The sequence below is a fragment of the Megalops cyprinoides genome, chromosome 1 (assembly GCF_013368585.1).
Source record: "Megalops cyprinoides isolate fMegCyp1 chromosome 1, fMegCyp1.pri, whole genome shotgun sequence".
Classification (NCBI taxonomy): domain Eukaryota; kingdom Metazoa; phylum Chordata; class Actinopteri; order Elopiformes; family Megalopidae; genus Megalops; species Megalops cyprinoides.
The window spans coordinates 48,916,035-48,940,664 of record NC_050583.1 but is presented as its reverse complement, the minus strand read 5'-3'; the positions used below and the strand labels follow the sequence as shown (position 1 = coordinate 48,940,664).

Below are 24,630 nucleotides of genomic sequence, written 5' to 3'. Positions count from 1 at the left end.
AGGGGTCGCTTGTAAGGCAGGAGTTCATAAAGTGTACACAGGGTGGCAGTGTTGTCCTCTACCATTGATTAACGTTGATTTACCGCGTTTATCGACAGGGGATGGCTGTGCCTCTGGAGTGCCGGAGATGTTTCAGGTTTTGATTCTATAAATTGTTCTTAATCAAACAATTGGTTCAGTTATTGTATTAATATTAATGTAGACACCACGTGAAATGGACCAATACAATGTTATTAAGAGCCTGGATGGAACAAAAAACAGAAGCGCTCACAACCAGACGCAAGCACGAGGGTGATGCCCACTCCTGCTGTAAGGAGTTGTATTTTACACTCATTTTCTCGCTTTGTAACAAACGGTGTGTTTTCATGATGACTCTGAACAGATCACAGGCGTAGCAGTCGCAGGCAAATTGCACAATTCATTTTTGCCAAGTTCTGTTCGCTGGACCAATGACTCCCCCTGGCGGTTGTTGCGGAGCACCACACCCCACTCATCTGGAGACTGCGTTTCTCTCCCTCTCCAACTTTTCCTCTGTGGAATGAGAACGGGGCGAACGCGGTGCTCATAGCTGGAGACGATTCAAATTCATATGGTTGTCTATGAAAGACAAGCCCTGTATTTTTTTTTTTATAACATTTTGTTTCAAAACATTTGTTTTAACCACATATATCCAGGTCTTGGAGCATGTTTATAGGCTAGCCACTCCTTGCTGGGATGTTCATTCTACAGGGTGGTTGGGCCTTTTGCTGGCAGCAGGATGACTGGGGACATGAGATTGAGAGGCTATTTATAAGGTTAAGATGTGACCCCTGAAATCACTGTACCATACTACACACGATGTGACATTTAGCAGCAGTCTGTTCGGAAACCAATTGCTTTGCTGTCAAAAGCACTCTAGATCAGAACTCAATGTGGCAGGGACTTGAGTGTACAGAGACTTTTTTTTATCTTAATGCTCCAATGACTGATTAAAACATCAGCAATTTTAACCCAATAAATGATTGGCCGGGCTGACAAAAGATGAGAGGTGATTGGTTCTCCACAGGGATAACGCCTCAGCCAATTGGTAAGCCCTGTGGAATGTAAAAGTGACCCAGAATCAGGAGAGTAAGACTGTTCTTTCTCATTTCTGGCAAAGAGATGTGGACAAAGGGGGAATCTTCCCGGATATCCCCAGATGACGGGCCCTTCTCTGGGCTTTAAATTAACTAAATGCAGCCTTCCCACCCCACTCTCTGGAAAGTCACTAGCAATGAACCAGTTTCAGAGGACTCCTCCTTCCCCCAGTCAAACGTTCCGCATGTCAGGATGATATCACAGCACAGGCCAGCAGCCACAGCCGCACAGACGAACCCGGGAGTGAAACGGGACCCGTCGGAAACCGTGACTCCTGCCCGTCTGCTCCTGCGCCTTTCGGGGGGTTCAGCCATGGTAAGATGAGTCACTGCCCCCTGAGTCACGGCAGGAGTCCTGCCACGACCTGGGTGGCTCATGGGGTCGCCCCTGTGGTGCGGTGCGGCTTGGTGATCCATCCCAGGGCCAGCTCCCCCAAACCCATCGCCTCTAATGAGAAGTGGCTTGCAGAGAGGCGTCGGGATTGTGTTTTCAGAGCCTTCGGTATGACTCAGATGAGCATCAAACCCACAACCCTCCAGGGTCACTAACCACAAAGGCCACTGGACCAGTTAATGCATATTCCAGAACTACAGCCCATATCATCGTAATTACCCATCATGCACCGTGGGCCAGCGGTGTAACGTGATCCCAGCAGTGCAGGATGATGACACAGTGAAGGACAGACACATCATAGGGCGAGTGTATTTATTTCTTCCTGAAGTCAGTCATTGCTGGTAATTTACTATGTGAATGCCATGGTGAGCCTTTCAGAGGCCAGCAAATGAAACTGAAGAAGGTTTAGAAGAATAAACAGGACTTTGTGTGTATTGGACTAATGACTCAGACCTGCCCTCCGGTTCTGTTGCCTTTCTCCATCACAGCCCTGTGTACATCCTCTCTGGTCACTCTGTGGTGGAACTGGCTGTCTGTGACGTAATGACCCACGCAAAAGCAGCATACGTTTTACCACATATTTCCAGGAGTTCATTTCAAACGCATTTTACAGGTGGTCTAAGAATTCAGTTTTTCCAATCTACCCAGCCTCATTTTAATTTGCCCCATTCTTATCATTTTCCCCTAAAAAGACTGTCAAGCTCTTAGTAGCAATTTGACTGAAAAGGGTAGTCATGTCTGCATCTCAGGTCTCCGCTCCATTAGCCATGCCTACCTCTCAGTGTCTGAGGGTCTGTGCTCCATTAACCATGTCTGCCTTTCAGTGTCTGTGCTGCATTAGCCATGTCTGCCTCTCAGTGTCTGTGGTTCTGTGCTCTATTAGCCATGTCTGCCTCTCAGCATCTGAGCTGCTGCACCAACAGGTTGCCCACACTCTGACTCATATCCCAGACCCATGTGGCTCATTCACCCCACTACAGCGAGTCCTTTATTCATCTCTGCCTGGGGTTTAGAAAGCCAGAGCTGCGCTCATCATTTCAAGAGGGCATCTTTGACTCCATCTAGCCAAGATGGTTCCCCAGGAGCCAGTGCTGTTTCTGATTTAGCACTAAGAGCTCCACACTTCAGCACTCAACCACAGCTGCACAATGTGTGTCCAACAGGGAGTGGCATATGTAGTTACTTCTCTGTGCATATACTGGCCAAAGGCAGCCAGAGTCCTTTAGGTTACAGATCCACAGCACCACCACCCCAAACTGAAAACCACCAGGTCCACAGGGTGGTGCTGTGATTGCTAGTGCACACTGTTCTCCCAGAATCACAGTGTCCCTATACACACAACCAGTGACCCTGTTACAGGCCTCTCATCTCCAACGAGGAGGCAGAGCCTTGAGGACAAGTCTCAATGTTTTTCAATCAGGTGCACACAGTGTCACATTCCCTACACCCAGGCAGACACACACACTATAATTTACTTGCCCTGGACAGCTGGGCATCCTCTCAGTGCTTGACATGGTAATTGTTGCGCTGCTCGACTGTTTCACGGTCCGTTACCCTAGCAATACTAGATTTTGCAGATGTTCCGTATTCAGCTTGTCAGCGGGTTGCAGTAACTACGGTCCTGCTCCCGGACACCCTCCCGAAACAGCTGCTCCCCATGTGCCCTGCTGGGCCCAATTAAAGCCTCAGCAGTACCAGAGAGGATTTTCCAGTGATCTGAACCGTGTCCATGGAGGGATGAGAGGTCAGAAGTTGTTGTTTATGTCATGAATGACTTGTCAAGAGGTTTTCATGTGACAGTGAGAAGCAGCGCTCAAGGAACTTGACCTCTTACCCTGAGGTCATGGTTTTGCTGTGGTCCTGGACTGCAGTGTGATCTTGTGTTAAAATTATGCTTTGGTTCTAATGTCAAACAGCCTCTTGGAGGCTGTTTGATTGGATGAGATGACTTTCATTGACTCCACATTAATTTTTGGCATTAGTCCTCCTATACCTATTTTTCTACCATAGTGCTGAAACCAGTCTGGCTCATTATACCCCTTTCCCTCTGTACAGCTGGAACCCTGCTGGCTCATTTTACCACTTTCCAACTGTAGAGCTTGAACCAGTCTGGCTCATTATACCCCCTTCCCAGTGTAGAGCTAGAACCAGGCTGGCACAAACCAACCCTGGCTGATTCCCCTCTTTCATGTTGTATACCCCTTCATCACATGTATGATCCTTTAATTCATCATATAGAAGCCCAGAAAAACAGATCACGAATCAATTGTTAAAAGTGCCATAAGAGTTTTTATTTCCCATATAGAACTGGACATCTCAGAAAAGTGTCACTGTTATACTAGCAACATTATTAGAAAAAAGAATAAAGGGAAATAAGAAAAAAGGATCACCCATAACAACATTTGGTATAACTGTTGTCATAAACATCTCACATAATACTGTCTTATGTACGTCAGTACTATGTAAGTAACAATTTGTTACACATCACTTCTAGCATGGAAATATTCTTTAGTTTAATTAGTTTAGTGCTTGCAGAGTTATACAGTTACAGTGGCACTGTAATGTAACATGTTGTCCCATTTCTTTTAGAGACATTAAATCAGCTTCCCTGCCACCTCTCGGGGCCTCTCAGGCCCTCCTGATCAGATTTGACCTTAGCTCCCCTGACCCTGAGCAAAGACAGAAAGAAATAACATAAACCAAGTTCTTTTACAGCTGACCAAGGCACCAGTCTTCTTCAGGTGAGACAGTACAGAGTATGCATGAGGTGAGAGGACAGGAGGAGAGAGAGTCTGAACCCTGTCTGACCTCGGAGACTCACAACCCTCAGACTCCACTCTCCACTCCCCGTTCAACACACAGAAAGAGCTTCTAAAGTGAGGAACAACACACAGACATTAGCAATGATAACCAACAGCCCGGTCCAAACTGGCATTATTACACATCACTGAGCCTCGGTTCAGTTCTGGCCCAGAGTAAACGGCAAAAAACAACTGCTGCAGTGGAACAACATCAAAGTTAGGGAATTGGGCTTGCAGCCTGACGGTTGCATGGTCTTTTGCCACATTTGATTCTACACAGGGGCACTCGGTCCAAGCTGACTCAGTTTATATCCTGTTACATACATGCACAGTAAAAAGTATGCCGGATGCAAGCATGCATGCAACTGTGTGTGAGTGGTAGTCATGGCGATGGTGTGGCAGCGTAGTGGTGACAATGTTACGTTTGTAGTTATAAGATCAGTTCCTAGGAGGGGGTTCAACCTTTGATTGAAGCATATAACCTGAAATCCTTCAGTAAATATCCGTTTACAAATAGATAACATGTAAAATGTATATGTAAGTCATCCTGCAAAAGGTGGTTTGCCAAGGTAATAAATATTGCTATTATTATTATTCTGCACACATACACGCATATTCCTGCTCTGGCATACTCTTGCCACAGCGCAGTAAAACCGATGTGAGAGCATTTGCGCTGTTAACAATCCTCTATGTCTATGAAGTATCGGCCACCAGCTGGTATAGAGGCGCATAAGAAGCCATTTATTTTTAGTCTTTCGTCATTTAACCACAAGGTGGCGACAAGAAGCCTTTACACAGAGTTCACTTTTTGGCAACAGAAGCATAGAATACAACCGTGAACTCAATCATGCCTAAAGCCACACGTCTTCAGAACTCTCTCATAATATTTATGGAAAGTTTTATTTAAAACTAAGCATTGATATAGCTGCACAGTATTGCCAAAGCAGGGTGATTTTTTGATCAATACAAACTCTTAAGCGCTGCTTTGTAATGAGAATGAAAAAATGATCTAATATACATACATAACAAATCAGCGAAAATTACACTTACATAAAGTATATAGTTTGTTGGAAAACACCTAATCACTTATCATACTATTTCTGTTTCTAACACAGCGTATTAGTGCCAGCAAGAAAACCAAACATAAGTCTGCACTTTCAGATTTCCAGTCACTTTTCCTCATGCATAATTATTAAGTCTATGGACTCCCAAAGAGCAAAAGAGCTGCTTTAGACAGAAAAACCGTGTCCTTTGGATACCAGTCTCTCCTCCGCTTTCGGTGATGCTGGCAGCGGAAGTTGGGGATCGCTTGCGCCGTGGCAGTAGGCTACCTGTTGCAGTTGCCGGTTAACAGACCGCCACGCCCACCCTATTTATGGAAGTTCTGCGCTGCTCCGTTGTGGGGCAAATGAAGATGGCGTGCCGCTGGGTCGCTTACCTGTCCCCTTAAACGGATCGGATGGTAAATGGCTCTATGTCGGGATAATCCAGCTGCACGACCAAAACACGCTACTTAATGAGACGCAGTGCGGTGCCGCATCGGTCTGTCCCGTCCCAGCCAGACCCCACCGTTCACTCACCAGGGCGTTCCTCACCCCGCTCTAAAAACCATTAAATTCATACTGAGTTTTGAAACAGCTTTCTGTTAAACGTGAGACAATGCAGGCGTTATAACATTACGCAGATTAACGGTGTCTTCACACGGAGCACACTGTCAACAGGGGCTGACCTAGGTGTGGGCTATCACACGGACCTCAGAGTAGGCTATGTCTATCGGTAGGAAGGATCACTGTAACTACGGCTAACACAGAGTGAGAAACGTCATCATTCTGTAACTGCCGCACAAAGTAGTGTAAAAAGTCTCAACAGAAGCCACAAACTTCGTACGAGATGACCGGCACTTTCCTCCCCACCGTGGCAAGTCTGAGAAGTGGCCACGCCTGTGAAAACCGTAATTAATTTTTTACGCACTTTTCGAGGAAATTCGGAGAGCTCATGTTTAATCAGAAACTGACGTTAATATTTAATTCAGTCCTAGAATGTTTTAGGGCATCATGCAGCACCTACGTCTGCACAAAGTGAATGATATTTACATAGGTTTGATTGGCTAAAGTCGGCAAAGAGAATGGCACAGGAAATCATGTCATCACCCAATCATATCATTTTAATTTCGGCGAATCTGTACAAAGATTCTGTAGAGATCCACTGATCCTCGTCTATACGGGCAGTTAGAGGGAACACATGATTTGCTAATGCATCCATTCAGGGTGAAGTTTGACTGAAGTAAGATTTGGGCAGCAGCCTCTGTGAACCGAGGCCTATGAATAGTCCAATTCTCATAGGTTCTACAGAGTCTGGTCATGTCTCAGAACATCATTCTGCTGACATTTCTGCGCAAAATCACGGATCTTTACAATACATGGACAGGCTGAATATTGTGGGCACAGTGAATGTATTAAACCATCCAGATGATGTAGGATCAGTGTACCTGCACAGGATTTTGTGCAGTGGAACACCCTAAAACCACCCTGCCATTGTTCATGAGCTGTGCAGACAGACGTAAACCCAGAGAAATCACTGCAAATCGCTGCTGTTTAAAAACCTGTCTCATCTTTTGATTTGCTATAGTGAACATTGACACAAAACAGTAAAGAAAATATTAACAAGAAATTTAAATATTTAGTTTCTGTCTTATGAAATATAAGCATTTGTCATTTTCTTTATAAAATTATAAATATCTTGGTTTAACATATATAAAAAAATATTTACTTCAAGGCTTGAATGTTTTATTTAGGTTAGCAATGGACAGCGTGGCTCGCTAGCTAGTTTCCCATGTACTATTTCTGGGCACAAGACTTTCTTAAAATGGGCATTGTCATTAAAAGTGTATGGCGGCTAGGTTAGCTCTCTAGTGGAGACAATACAGCATATTGGCTGGGCACTGAAAGTGTGTTCAGTATTGTTTTTGTTAAGTAAATAAGTATATGAATAGTAAACTAGTCACCGACAAAGAGCGGCATATGTTCTGTTCTTACAGTACCCAGCTGTGGACTACCTAATGTTACACAGAAATTTTCGCAAACCAAGTCAGGGCTGCTAACGTCCAGATGTTAACGTGTGCATTTAATTAGCGTGGTGAGTTTAGGTAGCTACATTTTACTGTAGTTTAAAGAAAACTCCTACATACGTTTAATCACACCTTTTTATTAAGATAATAATACAAAACGACGACAGAGCATGCACGCGAGAGATCAGCTGGGTGTCTAGTCAAACACAGCTACAGATGAAGAAGCGAGAGCAGGGATGTCAGGGAGAACCAGACAAACGTCTACCGACGATTCGGGGGGAAAAACGGGAAAAAGACACGGTTTCACGGAAAATCACAACGCAAGCGTATTTATTTACAGGCGAACAACAAATTAGTCCGTACATGCAAACTTGTTTCATAACTAGGCATGAAACATATTATTATTCTGTATATACAACCTTGCTTGGTAATTAGGCAAAAGGCTTGACAGCCCGTTAGCAAACAAACTTGAAAGCTAAAGGAGGTTGCAGCTAGATCACTAATTGGCTAAACAAATGGTAAACGGAGTGGCTAGGTAACAGATGCGCGGAAAACGCACATAACGTTAGGTTAAAAACAGCTTCCTAGTCAAACAAGTTCAATAAGGTAGTTGAATTATTCAATATTGCCACTTGTTTTGCAGCCATCAGTGAATGCCCAGTCTTGCTCTCTGTCTCTCCGGGCAATTTCACACAGCGTGCTCCAAAAAACGACCCTAATGATAAAAGGATCTGAACTGGAGAAGCACGGCAATGCAGTGCACGCAGATGACCTAAACGCATGGTCAGTGGCAGCTATTCGGAAGAAAAACAGAAGCCTGTCTCACAGAACCGAGCTAACAACCGAAATATTCTCAGAAACGTAGGTTGCTGCTTGTTTTTTCCCCTACCCCATATGTTCGCGTAGTACCCACAGCTCTGCTGAACCGTACAGAGTAAAAAGACTCTAGGATCAAGTTAAGGAAATATGAATAAAAATATTGTTTTACATGTTTCAAAATAAGAATCAAATCACTTTATAGCTGTCCTGCAGCACGATGATGAAACGCTAGGGGGCGGACCAGGTACCAAGAAAGGGTTATAGAGTACTTGAGGTATCCATCCTACGACGTAAAATTTATGTCATAAATGAACTGAAAATGTTTCTTGAAAACGTGTGTAGTTGTGTTTCAAAACGATTAATAAGTAGTACGAATGTGGATGTTGTCAGAGAACAAAACGTGATAAATCATGTGATAAATTTTACAGGGTGCAAAGAAATTTAGAAAACGTGATTGCCAAAACATTGTTTTATAAATGTACTGATAAACATGGGAACAACGAGCATCACACAGGGCGTACATTCCAGTGAAAAGTGAAATACATCTCTGTACGCTCAGGTACTGACAACTGGCACATTTTAGCTTATTTCAATATCTTACCACTAAAAGTCACAAAATACAAGATTTAGAAGAGAATGGCACCCACGTCTATAACAGGGCATTTAGTAGACGATCTTATCCAGGGCGACGTACATAGGTTACAATTTTTACATGTTAACCATTTATAAAGCAGGAGATTTACAGAGGCAATTCTGGGTTAAGTACTTTGGCCAAGGGTACAGCAGCAGTGCCCCCAGTGGGAAATTGAACCAGCAATCTCTCCCTGTCCCTTACCACTATGCTACACTGTCACAGTTGATATTCGTTCATAAGCTAGCTATTCATTAGTTTTGGATATAATGGTATTTATCATCCTTACTGTAATTTCCCTGCCACGTTACAAGGACTTTCTTCACTTTACTGGTAATGACAGCCGATCGTGCTGCGGTCCTGAGAGCCCAGGTATTGACATGTACCCTAAATGGGACATCGCTACATGTTTGAGGACAATACTTCACCTAAATGCATATGTAAAGTTTAATAGTGAGTGAGTGATATGAACATTTAAAATGTATAAAAAGTATATAGACCATATAGAGAAAGTAAATTGCCCATGAAGAAATCATTCTCCATGCAGTGGCGTGATGATAATAAAAAAAAACTGTAGGAAAAAAAATTGCATTATGTTTACATGTTATCCACCAGCCAGAAAGACTGTGCTGTAAACTAATGCCCCGGAACATGCATAATTTAATATACAAGCAGATTCCCTCCGTTATTTTTCTTTAACCAATAGGAAATAGGTATATTTGACTGGCAAGAAACATTTATCCAATCACAAAACCGTTTAGTCAGACGTGATCGTAGAGGGCTAGTTCACTTCCTGTTATCAACATAACTGACAATGGAGGCTGCGTTAACATGCGACGGTGGGATTTGTCAAGGAAATGGAGATATGGGTGAAAGCGACGCGGTAAAAATCCCTGACAGACTGCTGAAAAGGGAACAGGAAAGGCAGGATGAGGCGGTGCGGCGTAGAGAGGCAAAAGAAAAGCTGTCCGTTACGGAAGAAAAAATAGATTACTTCTCCAGTGCCTTTAACGCCGAGAAGACGTCTGTCGAGGAGATGCTGTCCTCTTGCTCCGCAGAAGATCGTGGCGGAGCTACTCAGGTTTTAGAAGAGGTAACCTTAAAGATACAACAGCTTCAGAAGTTCCTCAACGACAGCACGGTATTTCTTACCCAATACGAGCTCAGGCATGCACAGGAAGCGCTGCAGAAGCTGCAGAGTGTCTTGGCCGAAAAGAGGGATGAGGTTATTCCCAAGAAAAAATTTGCCTTCCGCTCTCGCACTGCAGGGGCTAATAAAAAAGTTACACCGGATCCTGTCCGTGCTGAACCCGCAAGCGGTGCACAGAATGCCGGTAACGGTGGTGTCACGGCCGTGGACGGTGTGATTGGTGCGGAGCAGTTCGGGTTTTCCAGCGTCGATTCGCAGGTGTTGACCAAAGGGGCGGATGAAATACAGCAGCGCGACGTGCTCCTGACACACCTGACGAATTGCAAGGTGCGGCTTCACGGATCCCCCAGTACCTTGCACATAAAGCACGTCCGGGACTGCGAGATTCTCTGCGGCCCGGTCTCCAGCTCCGTCTTCGTGGATCAGTGCTCCGGCTGCACCCTTGCCTTCCCCTGCCAGCAGCTGCGGACCCACAACACTACCAACACCCAGGTGTACCTGCACGTCACCAGCCGGGCCATCATCGAAGACTGCTCGGGAGTTGGTTTCGCTCCTTTCACCTGGAGTTACCCGGGAATGGATGCCGACTTTAAGGTGTCCGGACTGGACAGGGACAGAAACAACTGGAGCCAGGTGGATGATTTTAATTGGCTCGCAGCGGGCACCCCGTCTCCAAACTGGACTGTTATTCCTGAACCAGAGAGGAAAATTACATGGGACTGATTGACACCGAAGTTAGCCAGGGACCGGCTCATAGTCTGAAGAGGGAATAGTTCCCAACACCATAAAGAACAGCACATATTGATTATTTAACACAAAAGGTTGTAAAGCTTGATTTAGGTTTTGATTAAAAATGAACGACATGCTGGTAAGCATTTGCACACTGGGCTCAGAAATGTGAAGATTTTGCGCAAAATTTCATTCCCCTCACTGTATTTGCCATATAAGTCAAAGTAATGATTAACCAAAGTGTGTAAAAATAATTTTAATTTAATGCATTGTAATATCCTGGTCAAATTAAAAGCACATTAACAACTGCCTTATTGAATATTGTTGTGTAGTCTAGACCTCTGCGTGCATTTTTGTGTGCATGTGAGAGATTGACTGTAGACTGGGCTGGCGCTCATCTTTATGCATATTTCAGTTTCAATTTTATTGATTTTCATATGGGAAAAATGTCAGTAATAACACAGGTCCAACAAAATGTACAACAATGTATGTAATAGATTGTCAAGTAATATCAAGTTTCAGCTCCACAAAGTAGAGCACATTGCCCATCCTCATAGCATGAAGTACCATGTTTAAGTCAGTATTACCATTTTTGATACTTACACTTCACAAGTTTGGAAGTCTGTCAGAATACTTTCAAAATACTGAAGGAAAACAAAGAATATTATTACTGAAATTGCGTAAAGGACAAATTACCAGAGAAGTTAAATAGCATTTCTGCCAACAGTGTTCTGTATCTGCTCTTGTTCCAACTGTTTCTGTTAGAGGAGGTTAAATTGTGAAATAAGGATTAAAATCACAATTATTTAATGGCTTAATTAATCTCAAGGTATTATTTTCAACATTATTTGTTTGCCTAGCATACACACTTATCCAGGACAGCTTACATATTCTGCGCATATATCAAGGTCACAACAGCAGTTTATCTCAGAATTAAACCCACAACCTACTGGTTACAGGACCTCCTTATCCATGACACTGCGTCATGTCTGGTAGATTAATATGTGCTATGCAAAGCAAAATTTGCTTTGACTGGCAGCAGCCAATGGTCTTGCAGACAGACTACCTTGGAAACGAATCAGGACAGCCTACTGGCCACAATGGTTATGCTCAAACAGCCAATCCAAGTCTGTGATTGCTCATTTCACTAGTTAAGACGCTGTTTACATGCAAAGGTAGTGCCTGGAGGTTGTTCTGGGTCTTTATTTAAGCCAGCTGTGTGATGAAAGACACAAAATCGCACTTTAAAAAAGAGTGCAAACATCCCTCGAGTCAGTTCTGATCATATGTCGGTAGCTAAAAAAAAAAAGTTTTCAACAATGAGTCTAGCAGGCTTATTGTTATTTATTTCTGATGTGAATAGTTTAAAAACCAACATTTGTAAGAGTCAACTTCTTTCAGTGTTTTTGTTTCCAAACTACAAAAGAAGTTGAATCCACTCTACATTTTCCTGTTGCTGAAGGAAGGGAAGATGACACCCCCCAAGAAAAAAATCCTTTTCTTATCAATCCTTTCCTTAGTCCATGCTGAGTCATGTTAGGAAATGTATAACAAATTTAATGACATTTTCTACCAATTCATGTGCAGTGTATACCTTTAAAACAATGGGTTTTGTATCTGTGCCCGGGGCTTACGTCAGCTAGCTGGAAAGGGTTTATGTATTGTGCGTTAATGGACAGCTCAGACAGGGTGAGAGTGATTGTGTTCAGGACACTGGTTGTGGAGATGCAGAGCACTGCTGAGTGTTTCGCCCTCTGAGCATCAGTTCCAGGAATCCCCCTGTGAGATGGGGAGTGGCTGCGGTGTGGGGAGCTGCGAAGGGCCAGGGGGTTCAACCCAAAAACAGCAAAGTGACTTGATCTCACACCTGCCATACCGTTCCTTCACCTTTCTCCAGAGCCCCACCCCCAACTTTTGCGAACACAAACTAAGATCTAACGCCCTCTCTGACAACAGTCAATCAGATTTACTTTCACTGAATTAACACACATTTATCTAACAAAATATCCTCTCCCAGCAGATCTCCAGGGTTTTAGCTCTAATGTTTTTTAATTGTAAACAATGCTATACCAAATAAAAGTTGAATGGTACTGTAGTATCAACGAGCAAGTTACTTTGTCTCTTTATTAATACAATTGACTGTAAAAGCCCAAGTTTATGAAGAGATTCCACGTTGCACAGTGATTAAATACATAATGTGTGATGTAAAATTTCCACTAGACTAATGATTAATTTGGTAATTATTTGGTAATTCTGTACTAATTCAGTAACCGTTTCAGTGTTACATTGAGGCCAATGTACCCTGTGTTAATACACCTGCTAAAGCATCACTGCAGCTGACTCCTCAATGGACCTTTAAATGTCTGACAAACGGAAGTGCGAAGTGTGACAGATCTGTCATCTGATCTGAACCATTCTGGGAAAGAGACAGAGACAGATCTCTCCAGATGTGTCAACTTAGCGACTGATCAGGCATTCCCCTTAAAGGAGGGACACTGTGCACCTCTGTCAGCTCTGTTAATTGTGTGTCAGTTTTTATTTGATTGTTTGAAATGAAGAGCATTGGACAACTGTCTACTATGAACACTGGCGAGGGTCACGGAGTGAGGTAGAGGATCCCCACATAATTTAGTTTCTTCATAGTCTTCCTCATTTAGGGTAACACACCTCTGGTTTGAACTCGGGACCCTCTAGGGCACAGTCCAGCGCATAATCCGGCATTTTGCTCCGTGTCCTCAGGTAAAGGTGTAAGTGCAACAGGTATAGATCCCAGGTTGAGAACACCTTCTGTGACCCTGCCCTCTGTGGTTCCTGTACCTCCGGGGATTGCTCGCCCTGATCTGTTGTTTTTCCTTTCCTGCCTGGGCGTCATCCAGCTACTGGTGCTCTTCCAGAGCCTATGAATGACCTGCCTGCTCCACCAGGCATGCCTTTCCTACTCTCTGTGCCCGTGTGTCCAAACCCCATCCAGCATGGCGCATGGCACTGCAGCAGGGACCGGTGCCCATCGCAGTTCTGCTTTGCCGATACCTGCCACCACCACCAGCACCACATGAATTGCAGCCTCAATAACTGCCCCCAGCAGATTACACTGAACTGTGTTCAACCGATTACTGCCTCCTCAGTGGCTGTAATTGGGTCATCAGGAGGGTGGTTTACGGAAGGCATACTTTAAGCATTATAATAAGTGTGAGAGCGGTCATTGGCCCTCCACGCCAATTGTATTGGTTGAAAACTTTCTTTCTGTTGCTGCGTTTGGTGTTAGCTTTCTGTGCTTGGACCTTTGAGATGGCAACAGGAGTGGTGTGGTTCAGAGTGCACCACAGACCTCCCCCGGCCTAGTGAAGTGACTATGTGAAGATTCAAACCAATTACAGGGTAAGGCAGGAGATTAAATCCGCCGCTCATCTGCGGCCAGGGATTTTCTGCAAATGGGATCAGGGCCGATTAGCTGGTTTAGGATGACGTACAGCAACTTTGAGTTTAATCATTTGGATCCTCGGCTATCCTCCTCCTTTCACAGGAAAAGGACCGCCCGAAATAGGTGTGGAGCCCGGCGATCCCGTTCTCCGACACTGATTCAGGTGAAAATATCACTGTTTATGGTGGCGAACACTCCGGCCATCTGCGCTTAAGGGGTCGTCTGTCGTTCAGGGTGGTGGTCCACAATGGGCATGGAGAAGATCCTGGCCAAATAACTGTCTGTGGACCTCTCTCCTAGGAATGGATTACAAATCTGCCCTCACATCTTACACACCCACGCAGTTGTCTGAGGCTTTGTGAGTTTTAGCAATTGTAGCCCAGGGACATTATCAGAGAAACTCAAATTTTCAAAAATAATAAGGGCCAGGATTAAATAAGGACTGCTCTGTGGAGGAACTGTTCATCTGAGGGTCAAGAAGGGAGCAGAGAGCAGCTGTCACAGTTATCTTAACTGTCAAAGGCTTTCAGTTGATTCAGTCCAGGGGCAAGAGGCACAAGAGAGCGACCATGGTGCTGCTGAAGGTGAAGTTTAACCTGAAGAAGAGGGTGAAGCTAGCGCAGGGTCTATGGCTGATGTACTGGTTCGCTGTGATGGCGGGCGTGCTGGTCTTCAGCATGGGGCTCTTCTTCAAGATCGAGCTGCGTAAGCGGAGCGAGATCATGGACAACAACGAGAGCCACTTCGTCCCCAACCTGCTGATCCTCATGGGCGTGCTGGCCTGTGTGGTCAACGCCGTCGGCGGCAAGATCTGCTACGACTCCCTGGACGCCACCAAGTTCGCCAAGTGGAAGCCCATGCTGAAGCCCTTCCTGCTGGGCTGCCTGGCCTTCAACGTGCTGCTCTTCGTGACGGCGCTCCTCTGCTTCTCCCTGCGCCTGGCACTGCAGTTCACCCTGGCAGAGGGCCTGCGGAACAGCATGAAGTACTACAAGGACACGGACACGCCCGGCCGCTGCTTCATGAAGAAGACCCTGGACATGATGCAGATGGAGTTCCGCTGTTGCGGCAACAACAACTACCGGGACTGGTTCGAGATTCAGTGGGTCAGCAACCGCTACCTGGACTTCAGCTCCAAGGAGGTCAAAGAGTGAGTGCGCTTAGCTTTTCCTCTATTTCCTCTGTTGTCCTCTATTTCCTTTTTACAAGTAAATTCTTGACTTTGGAGGGAGTCTTTGGTGAACCAGCTAAGATCTAGACTCCATTCTATAACAACTACGCACACAAGTGGTACTCGACTTCCAACAAGACTGCGTGATGTGTTAATGATATATGATTCAGCAGGCTGGAGGGGTTATTAATTGAGTATCTGATGTTGAGTGTATGATTTGCGCACTTAACAACAATGTGAAGTTCTACCATAATGTTGTCTGGCAGAGCTGTTCAGTGGTGTTACTGAGCGCTATTCAGATTCAGGTTCAGAGTAAGAAGTGTGATCTCTCCCCATCTGAGCCTCATTAGTGCAAGATATGTTGAGTGTGAGGGCTGGGGTTTCTCAGCCCAGAGAGTCAGGAGCTCAGATCTGAGAGCCATTTCAAAAGAGCAATGTCCTTAATGTCACCTCTGCAAACACAACAGAGGCACATCTCTCAAGGAAGCAACTGCCAACAACATTAACTTCATCTAAATGGAAAGAGACAATATACTGCATGTGGGCAGTGAGTGGGTTTGGAGGGCAGCCATGAAGGACAGATTATGATGCGTCACATGGCCCTGCTGAGCGCGGTGCGTGATCCTCCACAAACTTTATGCAGAAGGGGAAAATCTGGTGATCTGGGCTGAAGCAACAAACCCAGAAAGGGTGTGAGAAAGCCAAGATACTATCAATAAACCTTAACTACAGGCTCTTTGCCAAATTAAATGGGTACAAAAAACTGGGTCCCTGGAAAAAGTGGCCATATTTCTTAAGCTTGTTGTCCTGCTACTGACTCTAGCTGTTTAATTCTTTAGTGTAAAGCGTGCACACACACTCCTGGTGAACAAACAAGCACGCATGTCTAGTTGCAAAATGTTTTTTTTGTTTTTAAAGTGCATTTCAAGTGCTCATTGAAATATGCATGATTGGGAGTTTCTGTTATAAGAGTGCAGTTTGTATGGTTGGCTAGAGGGGGCACAGTGGAGCAGGATGGAGAACGCATACAGGCTTGTTGCATGCGAGTGAGAGGACATGGCTGAATGGGTGAGAGGCAGGTAGCGTCAGGATAGGGGAGTATGTGTGAGAAAGGGGGGAGGGAAGGGGGTTGAAATTCAGTGCTGCGTAAGGGGGGAGGGTGGGCAGCAGTGTTTCTGCAGCGGGAGTCCAGTGTGCGGTGTAAGTGGTTTCAGGCTCGTGAGCCAGGTTGGATTTAGACTATAATCCTCTTGGATCACTTTTTCATGCCCTTCTCAGATTACTGTCCTCTCCAATCATCACAAACCCAGGCAAGCTGCTGGGAATAGACACTGATGGCATGGACAGGGCCCTCCACAGTGATGAAGAAGAAGAAGAAGATGATGGCTTTTTCAGTCATTATTATTGCTTTAGTGTCCTGTGTTGGTGTTACTGAACAAAAATGTGAAATAATCTCTTTTGTGCTTCTGTGTGGGTGTGTGTGTGTGTGTGTGTGTGAAAGCAAGTGAGTGGATGCCTGTGGCTGGGTGGATGTGTTCATACTTTTATATATATGTATGTGTGTGTATGTGTGTGTGTGTGTTTGTGTGTGTGTGTGTGTGTGTGTGCATGTGTGTATGTGTGTGTATGCGTTTGTGTCCATGGATGTGAGTGTGTACTTCTGCATGTGTATAATACATTTATGTGTGTTCATAGGTGTGTGTAATTCATTCTGAAAGAGACTGGGTAAAAGACAATAATAATGTTCACAGTCTAGGTCCTAGTCATATTTGTATTTTACCCAGGATGCTGAGAGGGAGCTATTCTCATACCTCCTTAGAGCAGCCATACTCACTCTGATCTCCTGATGACCCCAAGCAACAGAACACCAAAGCCAGGACTTCATGCCACACCATACTCATGACAACAACACAAAATAGCAAAGTTTTAAAATTAGTGGATTCAGTGTTCACTCTCACTCAAACAATAAAACTAAAAAAAAATAAATGAGCTTTGGAATCCTGTGTGAATTGGGAAATGGTTGTTAAGCTTTCTCCTACTTCAGCTGCTGTTAACCTCCCTTTTAAAAGACATGAGTCTATGATGCCATTCCATAGTGTCAGAGGCACAAATGTTTCATCTGCCTTGTCAGTGTTCCTCTGTGAGTATTCTTACATATTACATAAGTATTATTACAGTGTTCCATTGCATCACTGCTGGAATGCATCAGTATGCTGATATTGTAGTGTTCTATTGCATCAGTGCATGGAATGTGTCAGTGTTGTGTTACGTCAGTGGTCTGCTGTATCAGCATTAGAATGCATCAGTGTTATGCAATGGCAGTGTTCCATTGCATCAGTGTTGGAATCTGCCAATGCTCTGTTGTATCAGTGTTAGAATGCATCTGTGTTCTGTAACGACAGTGTTCTGCTGCATCAGCATTTTATATAGTAAGTGTCCCTGTGATCAGTGTCTCTGATCTGAAGCGTGTGTTCGGCGATTTCTGTGAACAGTGTGTCCATTTCTCCGTCCGCAGCCGTATCAACAGCAATGTGGACAGCCAGTACCTGATGGACGGGGTCCCCTTCAGCTGCTGCAACCCCAGTTCCCCGAGGCCCTGCATCCAGTACCAGATGACCAACAACTCCGCCCATTACAGCTACGACCACTACACGGAGGAGCTGAACATCTGGAAGCGGGGCTGCCGGGACGCCCTGGTCTCTTACTACGGGGGCCTGATGAACACCATTGGAGCGCTGGTCCTGCTAGTTACCATGTTGGAGGTAAGTGGCAGGAAGAGTGTAGGCAAAGAGGAAACCATGTGTCCACCCACCTGGTGGTGCAAGGCAAACATGAAAGTTCTTTACTCACTCTTGCAAATATGAGATAATCCCCACAACTGAAAGATATGTTGATGTAGATCAGGTGGTATTAATGTAGCCATTGAGAACGTTAGTGGCATCAGCTGTAGACTCCTAATGCTCCGCAATGTAGGTCAGCATTCAGAGAGAGGTCAGACAAGATGGCTGCCCAAAGCAGCTGCCATTTCAGAAGCCAGCCTATTTCATAGAGGCTACCCGCTACATGTGCCTTGATGGATTCAGCTATTCTTCTTCCTAGCACTATACCGGAATTCCCAAACTAACCAAAATGGCCACTGTCACATGGCGATTCTCCTTATGCGGGGTGAGCTTGCACTGTTTAGCAACAGTGATCTGGGGAGTGCAATATGTGCTCCCTCCCTGTGGAGAGCAAAAAATCATCTTCCTCCCCTCCATGGTGCTGACCTTTGAACCCTGGGCTCCTGTGATCTGTTGAGCTTGTCCGGTATGATGTGACGTTTAGGGTGGGGGGGGACAGGAAGATGTTGGAGCCAGGCAATGAAAGTCATGCAGGTTGAATATGCAGGCCCAGAGGGTGAAGGTTTGACTGTGGATTGACTGTGGTGATCCAAGTAATGAGGGGTGCCCATGGATTGGCCATAGGGACCCAGCCAACAAGGAGCTACTGTGAGTTGACCAGGTGATGACGGCTTACTGTACATCGACCACATGATCTAAGTAATGAGGACTGATGGTGGGTGAGGTTTAGGGATCCAGGCGATGAGAGCTGAACACAGGGATCTAGATGGCGGTTGACCATGGGGGGAGTTGGCGGCCAAGGTGTCGGTTGTGGAGTGTGTGTGGTGCAACCATGAGGTTCAACCTTACCATCAGCAACAGACCTCAGGCTTTGAACTCCGATCTCTGTGCTCCCACCCACCAACCAGTGCCAGCTCCTTCTCACTGGCAAGCCTACAAGAAGCCTTTTGCTTCTTATTCTAATCCTGTACCAGAAAACCTGGCACCGCCTTGAGACACGGTGGCAGCCACCTGTCCTCATCCTTCCTGGGATTCATGCTGACATTGACTCAAATATCACAAATCATAGCCCTTCCTTCTTTCTCAGCTCCCGTAGGAAATATTGGTTCCTCAACATAGCTGTCCATCTTTCCTGTTCTAGCTTTGCCCGCTAGCACCCTCCTTGGACATGCGAATGGACCTGTGCTCTGCATTCGGGGCAGGATGGTTCTCATAAACCTTTCTTTAAACTCTCACACTCTCAAACGCTGTTTACAATCACGTCAATGAGATCATGTGATGCAGCTTCTCAGAGATCCGTGTGTTGCTGGGGAGGTTTGTGTTTGTGAAGAAACACCAGGGCCAGAGTGTGAGAAAGGGGAAGGCGGAATTGAAATCCAGAGTCTGATTGCTTCCATTTCACCAAGAAGCCAAATCACTGAAACCAGTAAAAGCTAGAGTCATATTCATGTGAAGCTAACAATACTTGGCACAGTGTGGAAACAACCTTTAGAAGTGACGGATTTCTGCAATGTGATGTCACCATAGATCAAAGTGGCACATAAGTGTTTGCAGAATGTAAATGAAAGAATATATAAATAACTTCCATAGCTATGATTAACTTATCAAAAAACTAACAAAACGGCAGCTGTAGTTGCCAAAATGGCCACTTAAATTAAATCTGCGTAGGTCATGAGCTGCAAAAACAACTTAAGAAAGCCCTGAACCTGAAATAGCTGTGGTTACGCAAGTGGGTCAGTTCAGAGAAATGACAGAGACACCGAGGGTCAGAGATTCTCTGAGGTGTTAATCTGCTGCTGAGGATCAGCTGCCAATCTTTCTGGAAAAGAAAGGCTGACCCAGCTACAGTGAGATGAGGGAACAGCGAGAAATGCGCTTCTACATACAGTGACAAGCCTTTATCCAAATGAGTGAATATAGATTCCGTTACAGTTAATGATGTCTTCTATATAGCTGTATGTTGGCAGTATGTAGTTTCTCCCTTCTGTGAGATCATACATCTTGGTGCGATTTTGTTCATGCTTTTTGCTAATTTATACCCCACCAAGCCATGAATTGATTCTCTGAATCAAGGTATGAATAAATTCATTATCCCGGCCACTATTACATTGTTGTCATAGGAGAGCTTTGGTTTGGGAGAGGTGTTAGGATAAGGAGTGGCATATCTGAGATGAGATGTATTAGCATATGGGGAGTGGGCATGTGCCAGGCTGGATCACAACAAGTCTGGTGACAGCTGTGCCTCTGAAACTGAGATAATGTATGTTTGCAGACCAAGAAATCAAAAGCAACACATGTTTCACCTGCTAAAAGTGCAGTTGTCTGTGGTCTATGAATATTTGTCTCAGTTTAGCACATAGTTGTTACCAGACATATAAGATTTGCTGGAGCAGGCAGGCCTTAAATGGAGCTGATGGGTCACGAGTCTGAGTTATGCAAGAGCTGGTGCAGTGTCTGCAGTCCTCTCTGAGTCTGTCCACCCATAATGCAGCTTACTCTTCCGGCCTGTAGGTGGGAGTTATGGTGGGGCTGCAGTACGTGAACACCTCCCTGGCCACGCTGGCTAACCCCGAGGACCCGGAGAGTGAGAGTGAGGGCTGGCTGCTGGAGAAGAGTGTGAAGGAGACCTTCACTGACATCATGGAGAAAATGAAGACGATGGGCAAGGGCAACCAGGTGGAGGAGGGTGGGGAGGAGCAGGCCGTCGCCACGGTGAGCTGAGCGGGGCCCTGCCCACAAGAACTGAGACCATTCCCACCTGTTGGGGAGAGAGACACAGGGGAGAGCAATAAATCCCCTCATCAAAATACACACACACACACACACACACACACACACCACTCCAGCCAAAGAAAAATTGATGAAATGCATGTCATTAATAATTGGAATATTTCTCTATACTTGTGTGCATATATTTTACAAAATGTATTGTGAATTGAGTTATGAAAAATGTCTATCTGACATGGGCCATTCTTTATAAATTAATGAAACATTTTGATCGAAGACTCCCCCACTGCCATCCTCCACCCCCCATACACACAAACATACACATACACACACACACACACACACACACACACACATACTCCTGCCTCTCTGCTTTGCTTTGTGATCTAGAAAACAAATGAGAGGACTTGGGGTAAAAAACCAATCTCATCTCATCTCATATTCCATGGAAACCTTGTTTTTTTGGTATGATTTTTAAAAAAAAAATTACTACTGAATTAGTGTGGCATTTTTTTTCTGAGCGGATATTTAACCAGGTGGCCACATTTTGCGCCAGCATGATGATGACACCCTAAAGCTGCAGCACAGATTGACCAACAACCCCAAACTCCCCGTCCCCCCTAGGGGATGAAGGGTTTTAGGGGTGACCACAACCACAGAGTCTGAAGTGTAACTCCACCAGGAAAACAGCATTCACAGACAGGACAGGAGGTCAAAGGGGGAACAGCTTTACCACTGGGAACAGTGGTAACAGTAACTCAGGTTAGGCAGCTGTCCGAGTCCTGGTTTTCTGTCCTGACCCTGGCTCCAGAATCTGTCCCAGGACTGGTTCAAGGCTCACCGTCATACTCTTACACACCGTCTGTGACACATACAGACAAACACAGACACACAGGACGGACTCTTTGACAGACTGGACTCACAGAGTCTGCACACATGTGCTGCTTACTCTTACATGCCGCCTGACATACGCAGAGCCTGCTCTCACACTCAGTTGGACACACACACACACACACACACACACACACATGTACAAAACACACACATGAGCACATATGCAAACTTACCAGTGCTACCATTTGGTTAAATATCTGCAGGATGCAAGCAACGGGTTAACACAGGGCCTGTGCTTAGCACAGAGGCTAATGTCAGAATGTTGCTTCCCTGTGTCTGTGCAGGATGTACAGGCCTACAGGGGCAGGAAATGGACACATCCAAACCCAGGAACAGGAAGTTTAAATGCTGCCCCCACGTGAACGCATAGTCAATATGAGTCATTCCTACAGCTAAAATGAGAAAAAAACAGAAACAAAAAAACCCCTAAAGAAAATATTGTAATGTAATGTAAGTCACAAGTTTGTTTTTGTTTTTTTTTTTTCCAATGAGACCGTTGGGTCGTCCCTTGTAATATACTGAGTTAAATCTGAACATTTTGAGTTGGGTTAGCGGTGCTGATCACCTCACGGCTGAGGCTGTTGCATGCAGTGTCTCAGCCCCCAGACACAGAGGTGTGTATGCTCATACAGAGATATGCCGAGTCACCCTGGGCTGATCTGGTCTAAAGAGTGTTCCCTGTTTCTGCATAGGGTTTATGTTACCTGCAGCTCGGGCAGACAGAAGAGGCATGAGGATTTGCTTTTAAACATACACATGTCTGAATAGAGACCCTCAAAGGGACGGGATGTTATGTGGTGCCCCCCTCCTGTGTAAACCCTCCAAACCTCCCCACCAAGCACGTTCCTCTCCCACCCAGACCCACACACACACGCAAGGTATGAGAGCATGGGGGAGGCCCAGATCTCAGTTGCAATGATGAGGTCCTCTGAGTGGGGCTATGTACCAAAGGGAACAGGGGCCATGCCCCGGGACCAAGGAGGGCACTGAGATTGGCAGCTAAACTTCTCCCCTCCCCCATTCCCCTCCACTCCGCCCCTCTCACCTGGAGCAGAGTGACCTGGGGTCTCTGAAGCGGAAAGGGGCGGGGCCACAGGTTCCAAGGTTCAAAGGCTCTGGAGTTACCTGTGTAACACACCTGAAATCACACAAACTAGAGGTGTTCCTGAAGCCAGGAGCTGAGGCTACATCGAAACTACACTCATATACAGATGTATATTTATACATTAACATGCAGTTTATTTCTTTGTAAAACAGATTAGTAATGATATATAACATATATTTTTTTGTAAATGTCATTGTATATCTTTAAAAATGTAATGAAAGGTTTTAATGTAAAAAACACATCTCGTATTTGTGTCTGGCATAGATGTTGTGCACCTGTATATTTGAATAAAGCTTTAGCCCTGTCTTGTACACCTGTTGGATTTTCATGCCTAATGAAGTATGACATGCCAGCCTTTTTATATAAATCCCACAGCTGAGCAGAGGGAAGTATGGGGAGTTATGACTTTTTTACTGAATTCATTGAAAATCTGATTTATCAGCACAAATTTCCACTCTTGTTCCACTTGATGCCTGCATGTACTATACTACCAATAAAGGGCAAGGAACACCGGATATTAAATTTAATGTGAGAGAAAAGAAAGAGAGAGACAGAGAGAGAGAGAGTGTAAGCATGGTGAAAGCAGCAGACAGATTGATTGTGGAGAGCCTGTGTGATAGAGGCAGAGGGATGCTGGGAGCTCTGTGGGAGGTCTTCTTTATCCAGAGGGATCAGAGCTGTGGGAGGATTGCAATCACATGGACCTGGTTCTGTCTGGCACATGTTCACGAAACAGTCTGTCCTCTACTGCTGCAGGACAACAGCGAGGCAGGACACGAGGACTGACCAACACACACACACACCCACGCACATTCACATGCACACTCACAACTGACTAATGTGTATACAATTGTGACATACAGTAAACACACACACACACACACTCAAGACTGACTAGTCTGTGTACAACAGTGGCACACCCTCACACAGGACTGACCAGTGAATTGATTGACTGTTCCCCACTGACCTCCCTCTGCTTGTTGCTTAGCACTTATTCAAAGGTGGAAAGCTATCCTAAAAAATAATTCTTTCTTAGGTTACCTGAACACATGCAGGGAAGAGAGGAGGTTTCATTCTGAGCAGGGGGACATTTAGTTTTAATCACGTACGCGTTGAAGAGGAGGGAAACTGTGGACAGAAGTCACTCAGACAAAAACATTGCATTACATAGTTCACTCGCTTTGAATGTCTTTACTCTGGAGAACTTCCGTTCAGCTGTGTACACCCTGACACCACTGAAATGAATAACCGGGGCTGAATGCTGTAAGCTCCTAAAAAAACACTACCACATCACGGCTAGACAGGCAGCAATGACAGCGTGAACATGTACACCAAACGAGTGAAGACAGATGTAGGTAAGGAAACAAAGAACGGGGAAGAGCTGAGGGGTTAGAGAGGAAGAGGAACAGAAAGTGGAACAGGCTGGTGGAAGGAGGGAGGGCCGGAAGAGGGTGGGAGATAAGGAGAGGAGAGAAGGAGAACGGCTGCTTCTCTTGGCCCAAAAGCCATAAACAGTGGCTGATGAGATAAGGGCCATAAGCAGCTTTTATGGTGAACAAGATTAGCCTGGTGTCAGGCAATGTACTGGGGCACTGACTTCTGACGTAGGGATGTAGCACCTCAGGATGGGGGTTGAGATGGCAGTTGGGGGGGGAGGCATATGGGGTCAGATTCAACCTCCTGGGCTCCTCCTCGTTGTCATGGAGTCATTGAAGGAGCAGTGACACCTGTCACCTGTACCGTGCACACAGCCAAGCTCCTCTCTG

The 24,630-nt window shown here is 45.3% G+C and overlaps 2 protein-coding genes across 2 annotated transcripts; both read left to right on the top strand.

Moving 5' to 3' along the window:
- Nucleotides 1-9,549: 9,549 nt before the first annotated feature.
- LOC118788883 (tubulin-specific chaperone C-like) lies at nt 9,550-11,011 on the top strand. The gene has a single exon (XM_036545069.1). It carries the CDS (start codon nt 9,642-9,644, stop codon nt 10,698-10,700), a length of 1,059 nt encoding a protein of 352 aa, XP_036400962.1. The 5' UTR covers nt 9,550-9,641; the 3' UTR covers nt 10,701-11,011.
- A 3,685-nt stretch (nt 11,012-14,696) lies between these two features.
- On the top strand, nt 14,697-20,859 carry prph2a (peripherin 2a (retinal degeneration, slow)). The gene is made up of 3 exons (XM_036548493.1): nt 14,697-15,277; nt 17,814-18,060; nt 20,650-20,859. The coding sequence occupies exons 1-3, from the start codon at nt 14,697-14,699 to the stop codon at nt 20,857-20,859; spliced, it is 1,038 nt and encodes a 345-aa protein (XP_036404386.1).
- The last annotated feature ends 3,771 nt before the right edge of the window (nt 20,860-24,630 follow it).

Excerpts from the sequence above, each read along its gene's own strand:
- LOC118788883 (XM_036545069.1), top strand. The coding sequence starts at position 9,642 with ATGGAGGCTGCGTTAACATGCGACGGTGGGATTTGTCAAGGAAATGGA.
- prph2a (XM_036548493.1), top strand. The coding sequence starts at position 14,697 with ATGGTGCTGCTGAAGGTGAAGTTTAACCTGAAGAAGAGGGTGAAGCTA. Across the intron at positions 15,278-17,813 it reads AGCTCCAAGGAGGTCAAAGA|CCGTATCAACAGCAATGTGG; the intron begins GTGAGTGCGCTT and ends CTCCGTCCGCAG. Across the intron at positions 18,061-20,649 it reads TGCTAGTTACCATGTTGGAG|GTGGGAGTTATGGTGGGGCT; the intron begins GTAAGTGGCAGG and ends TCCGGCCTGTAG.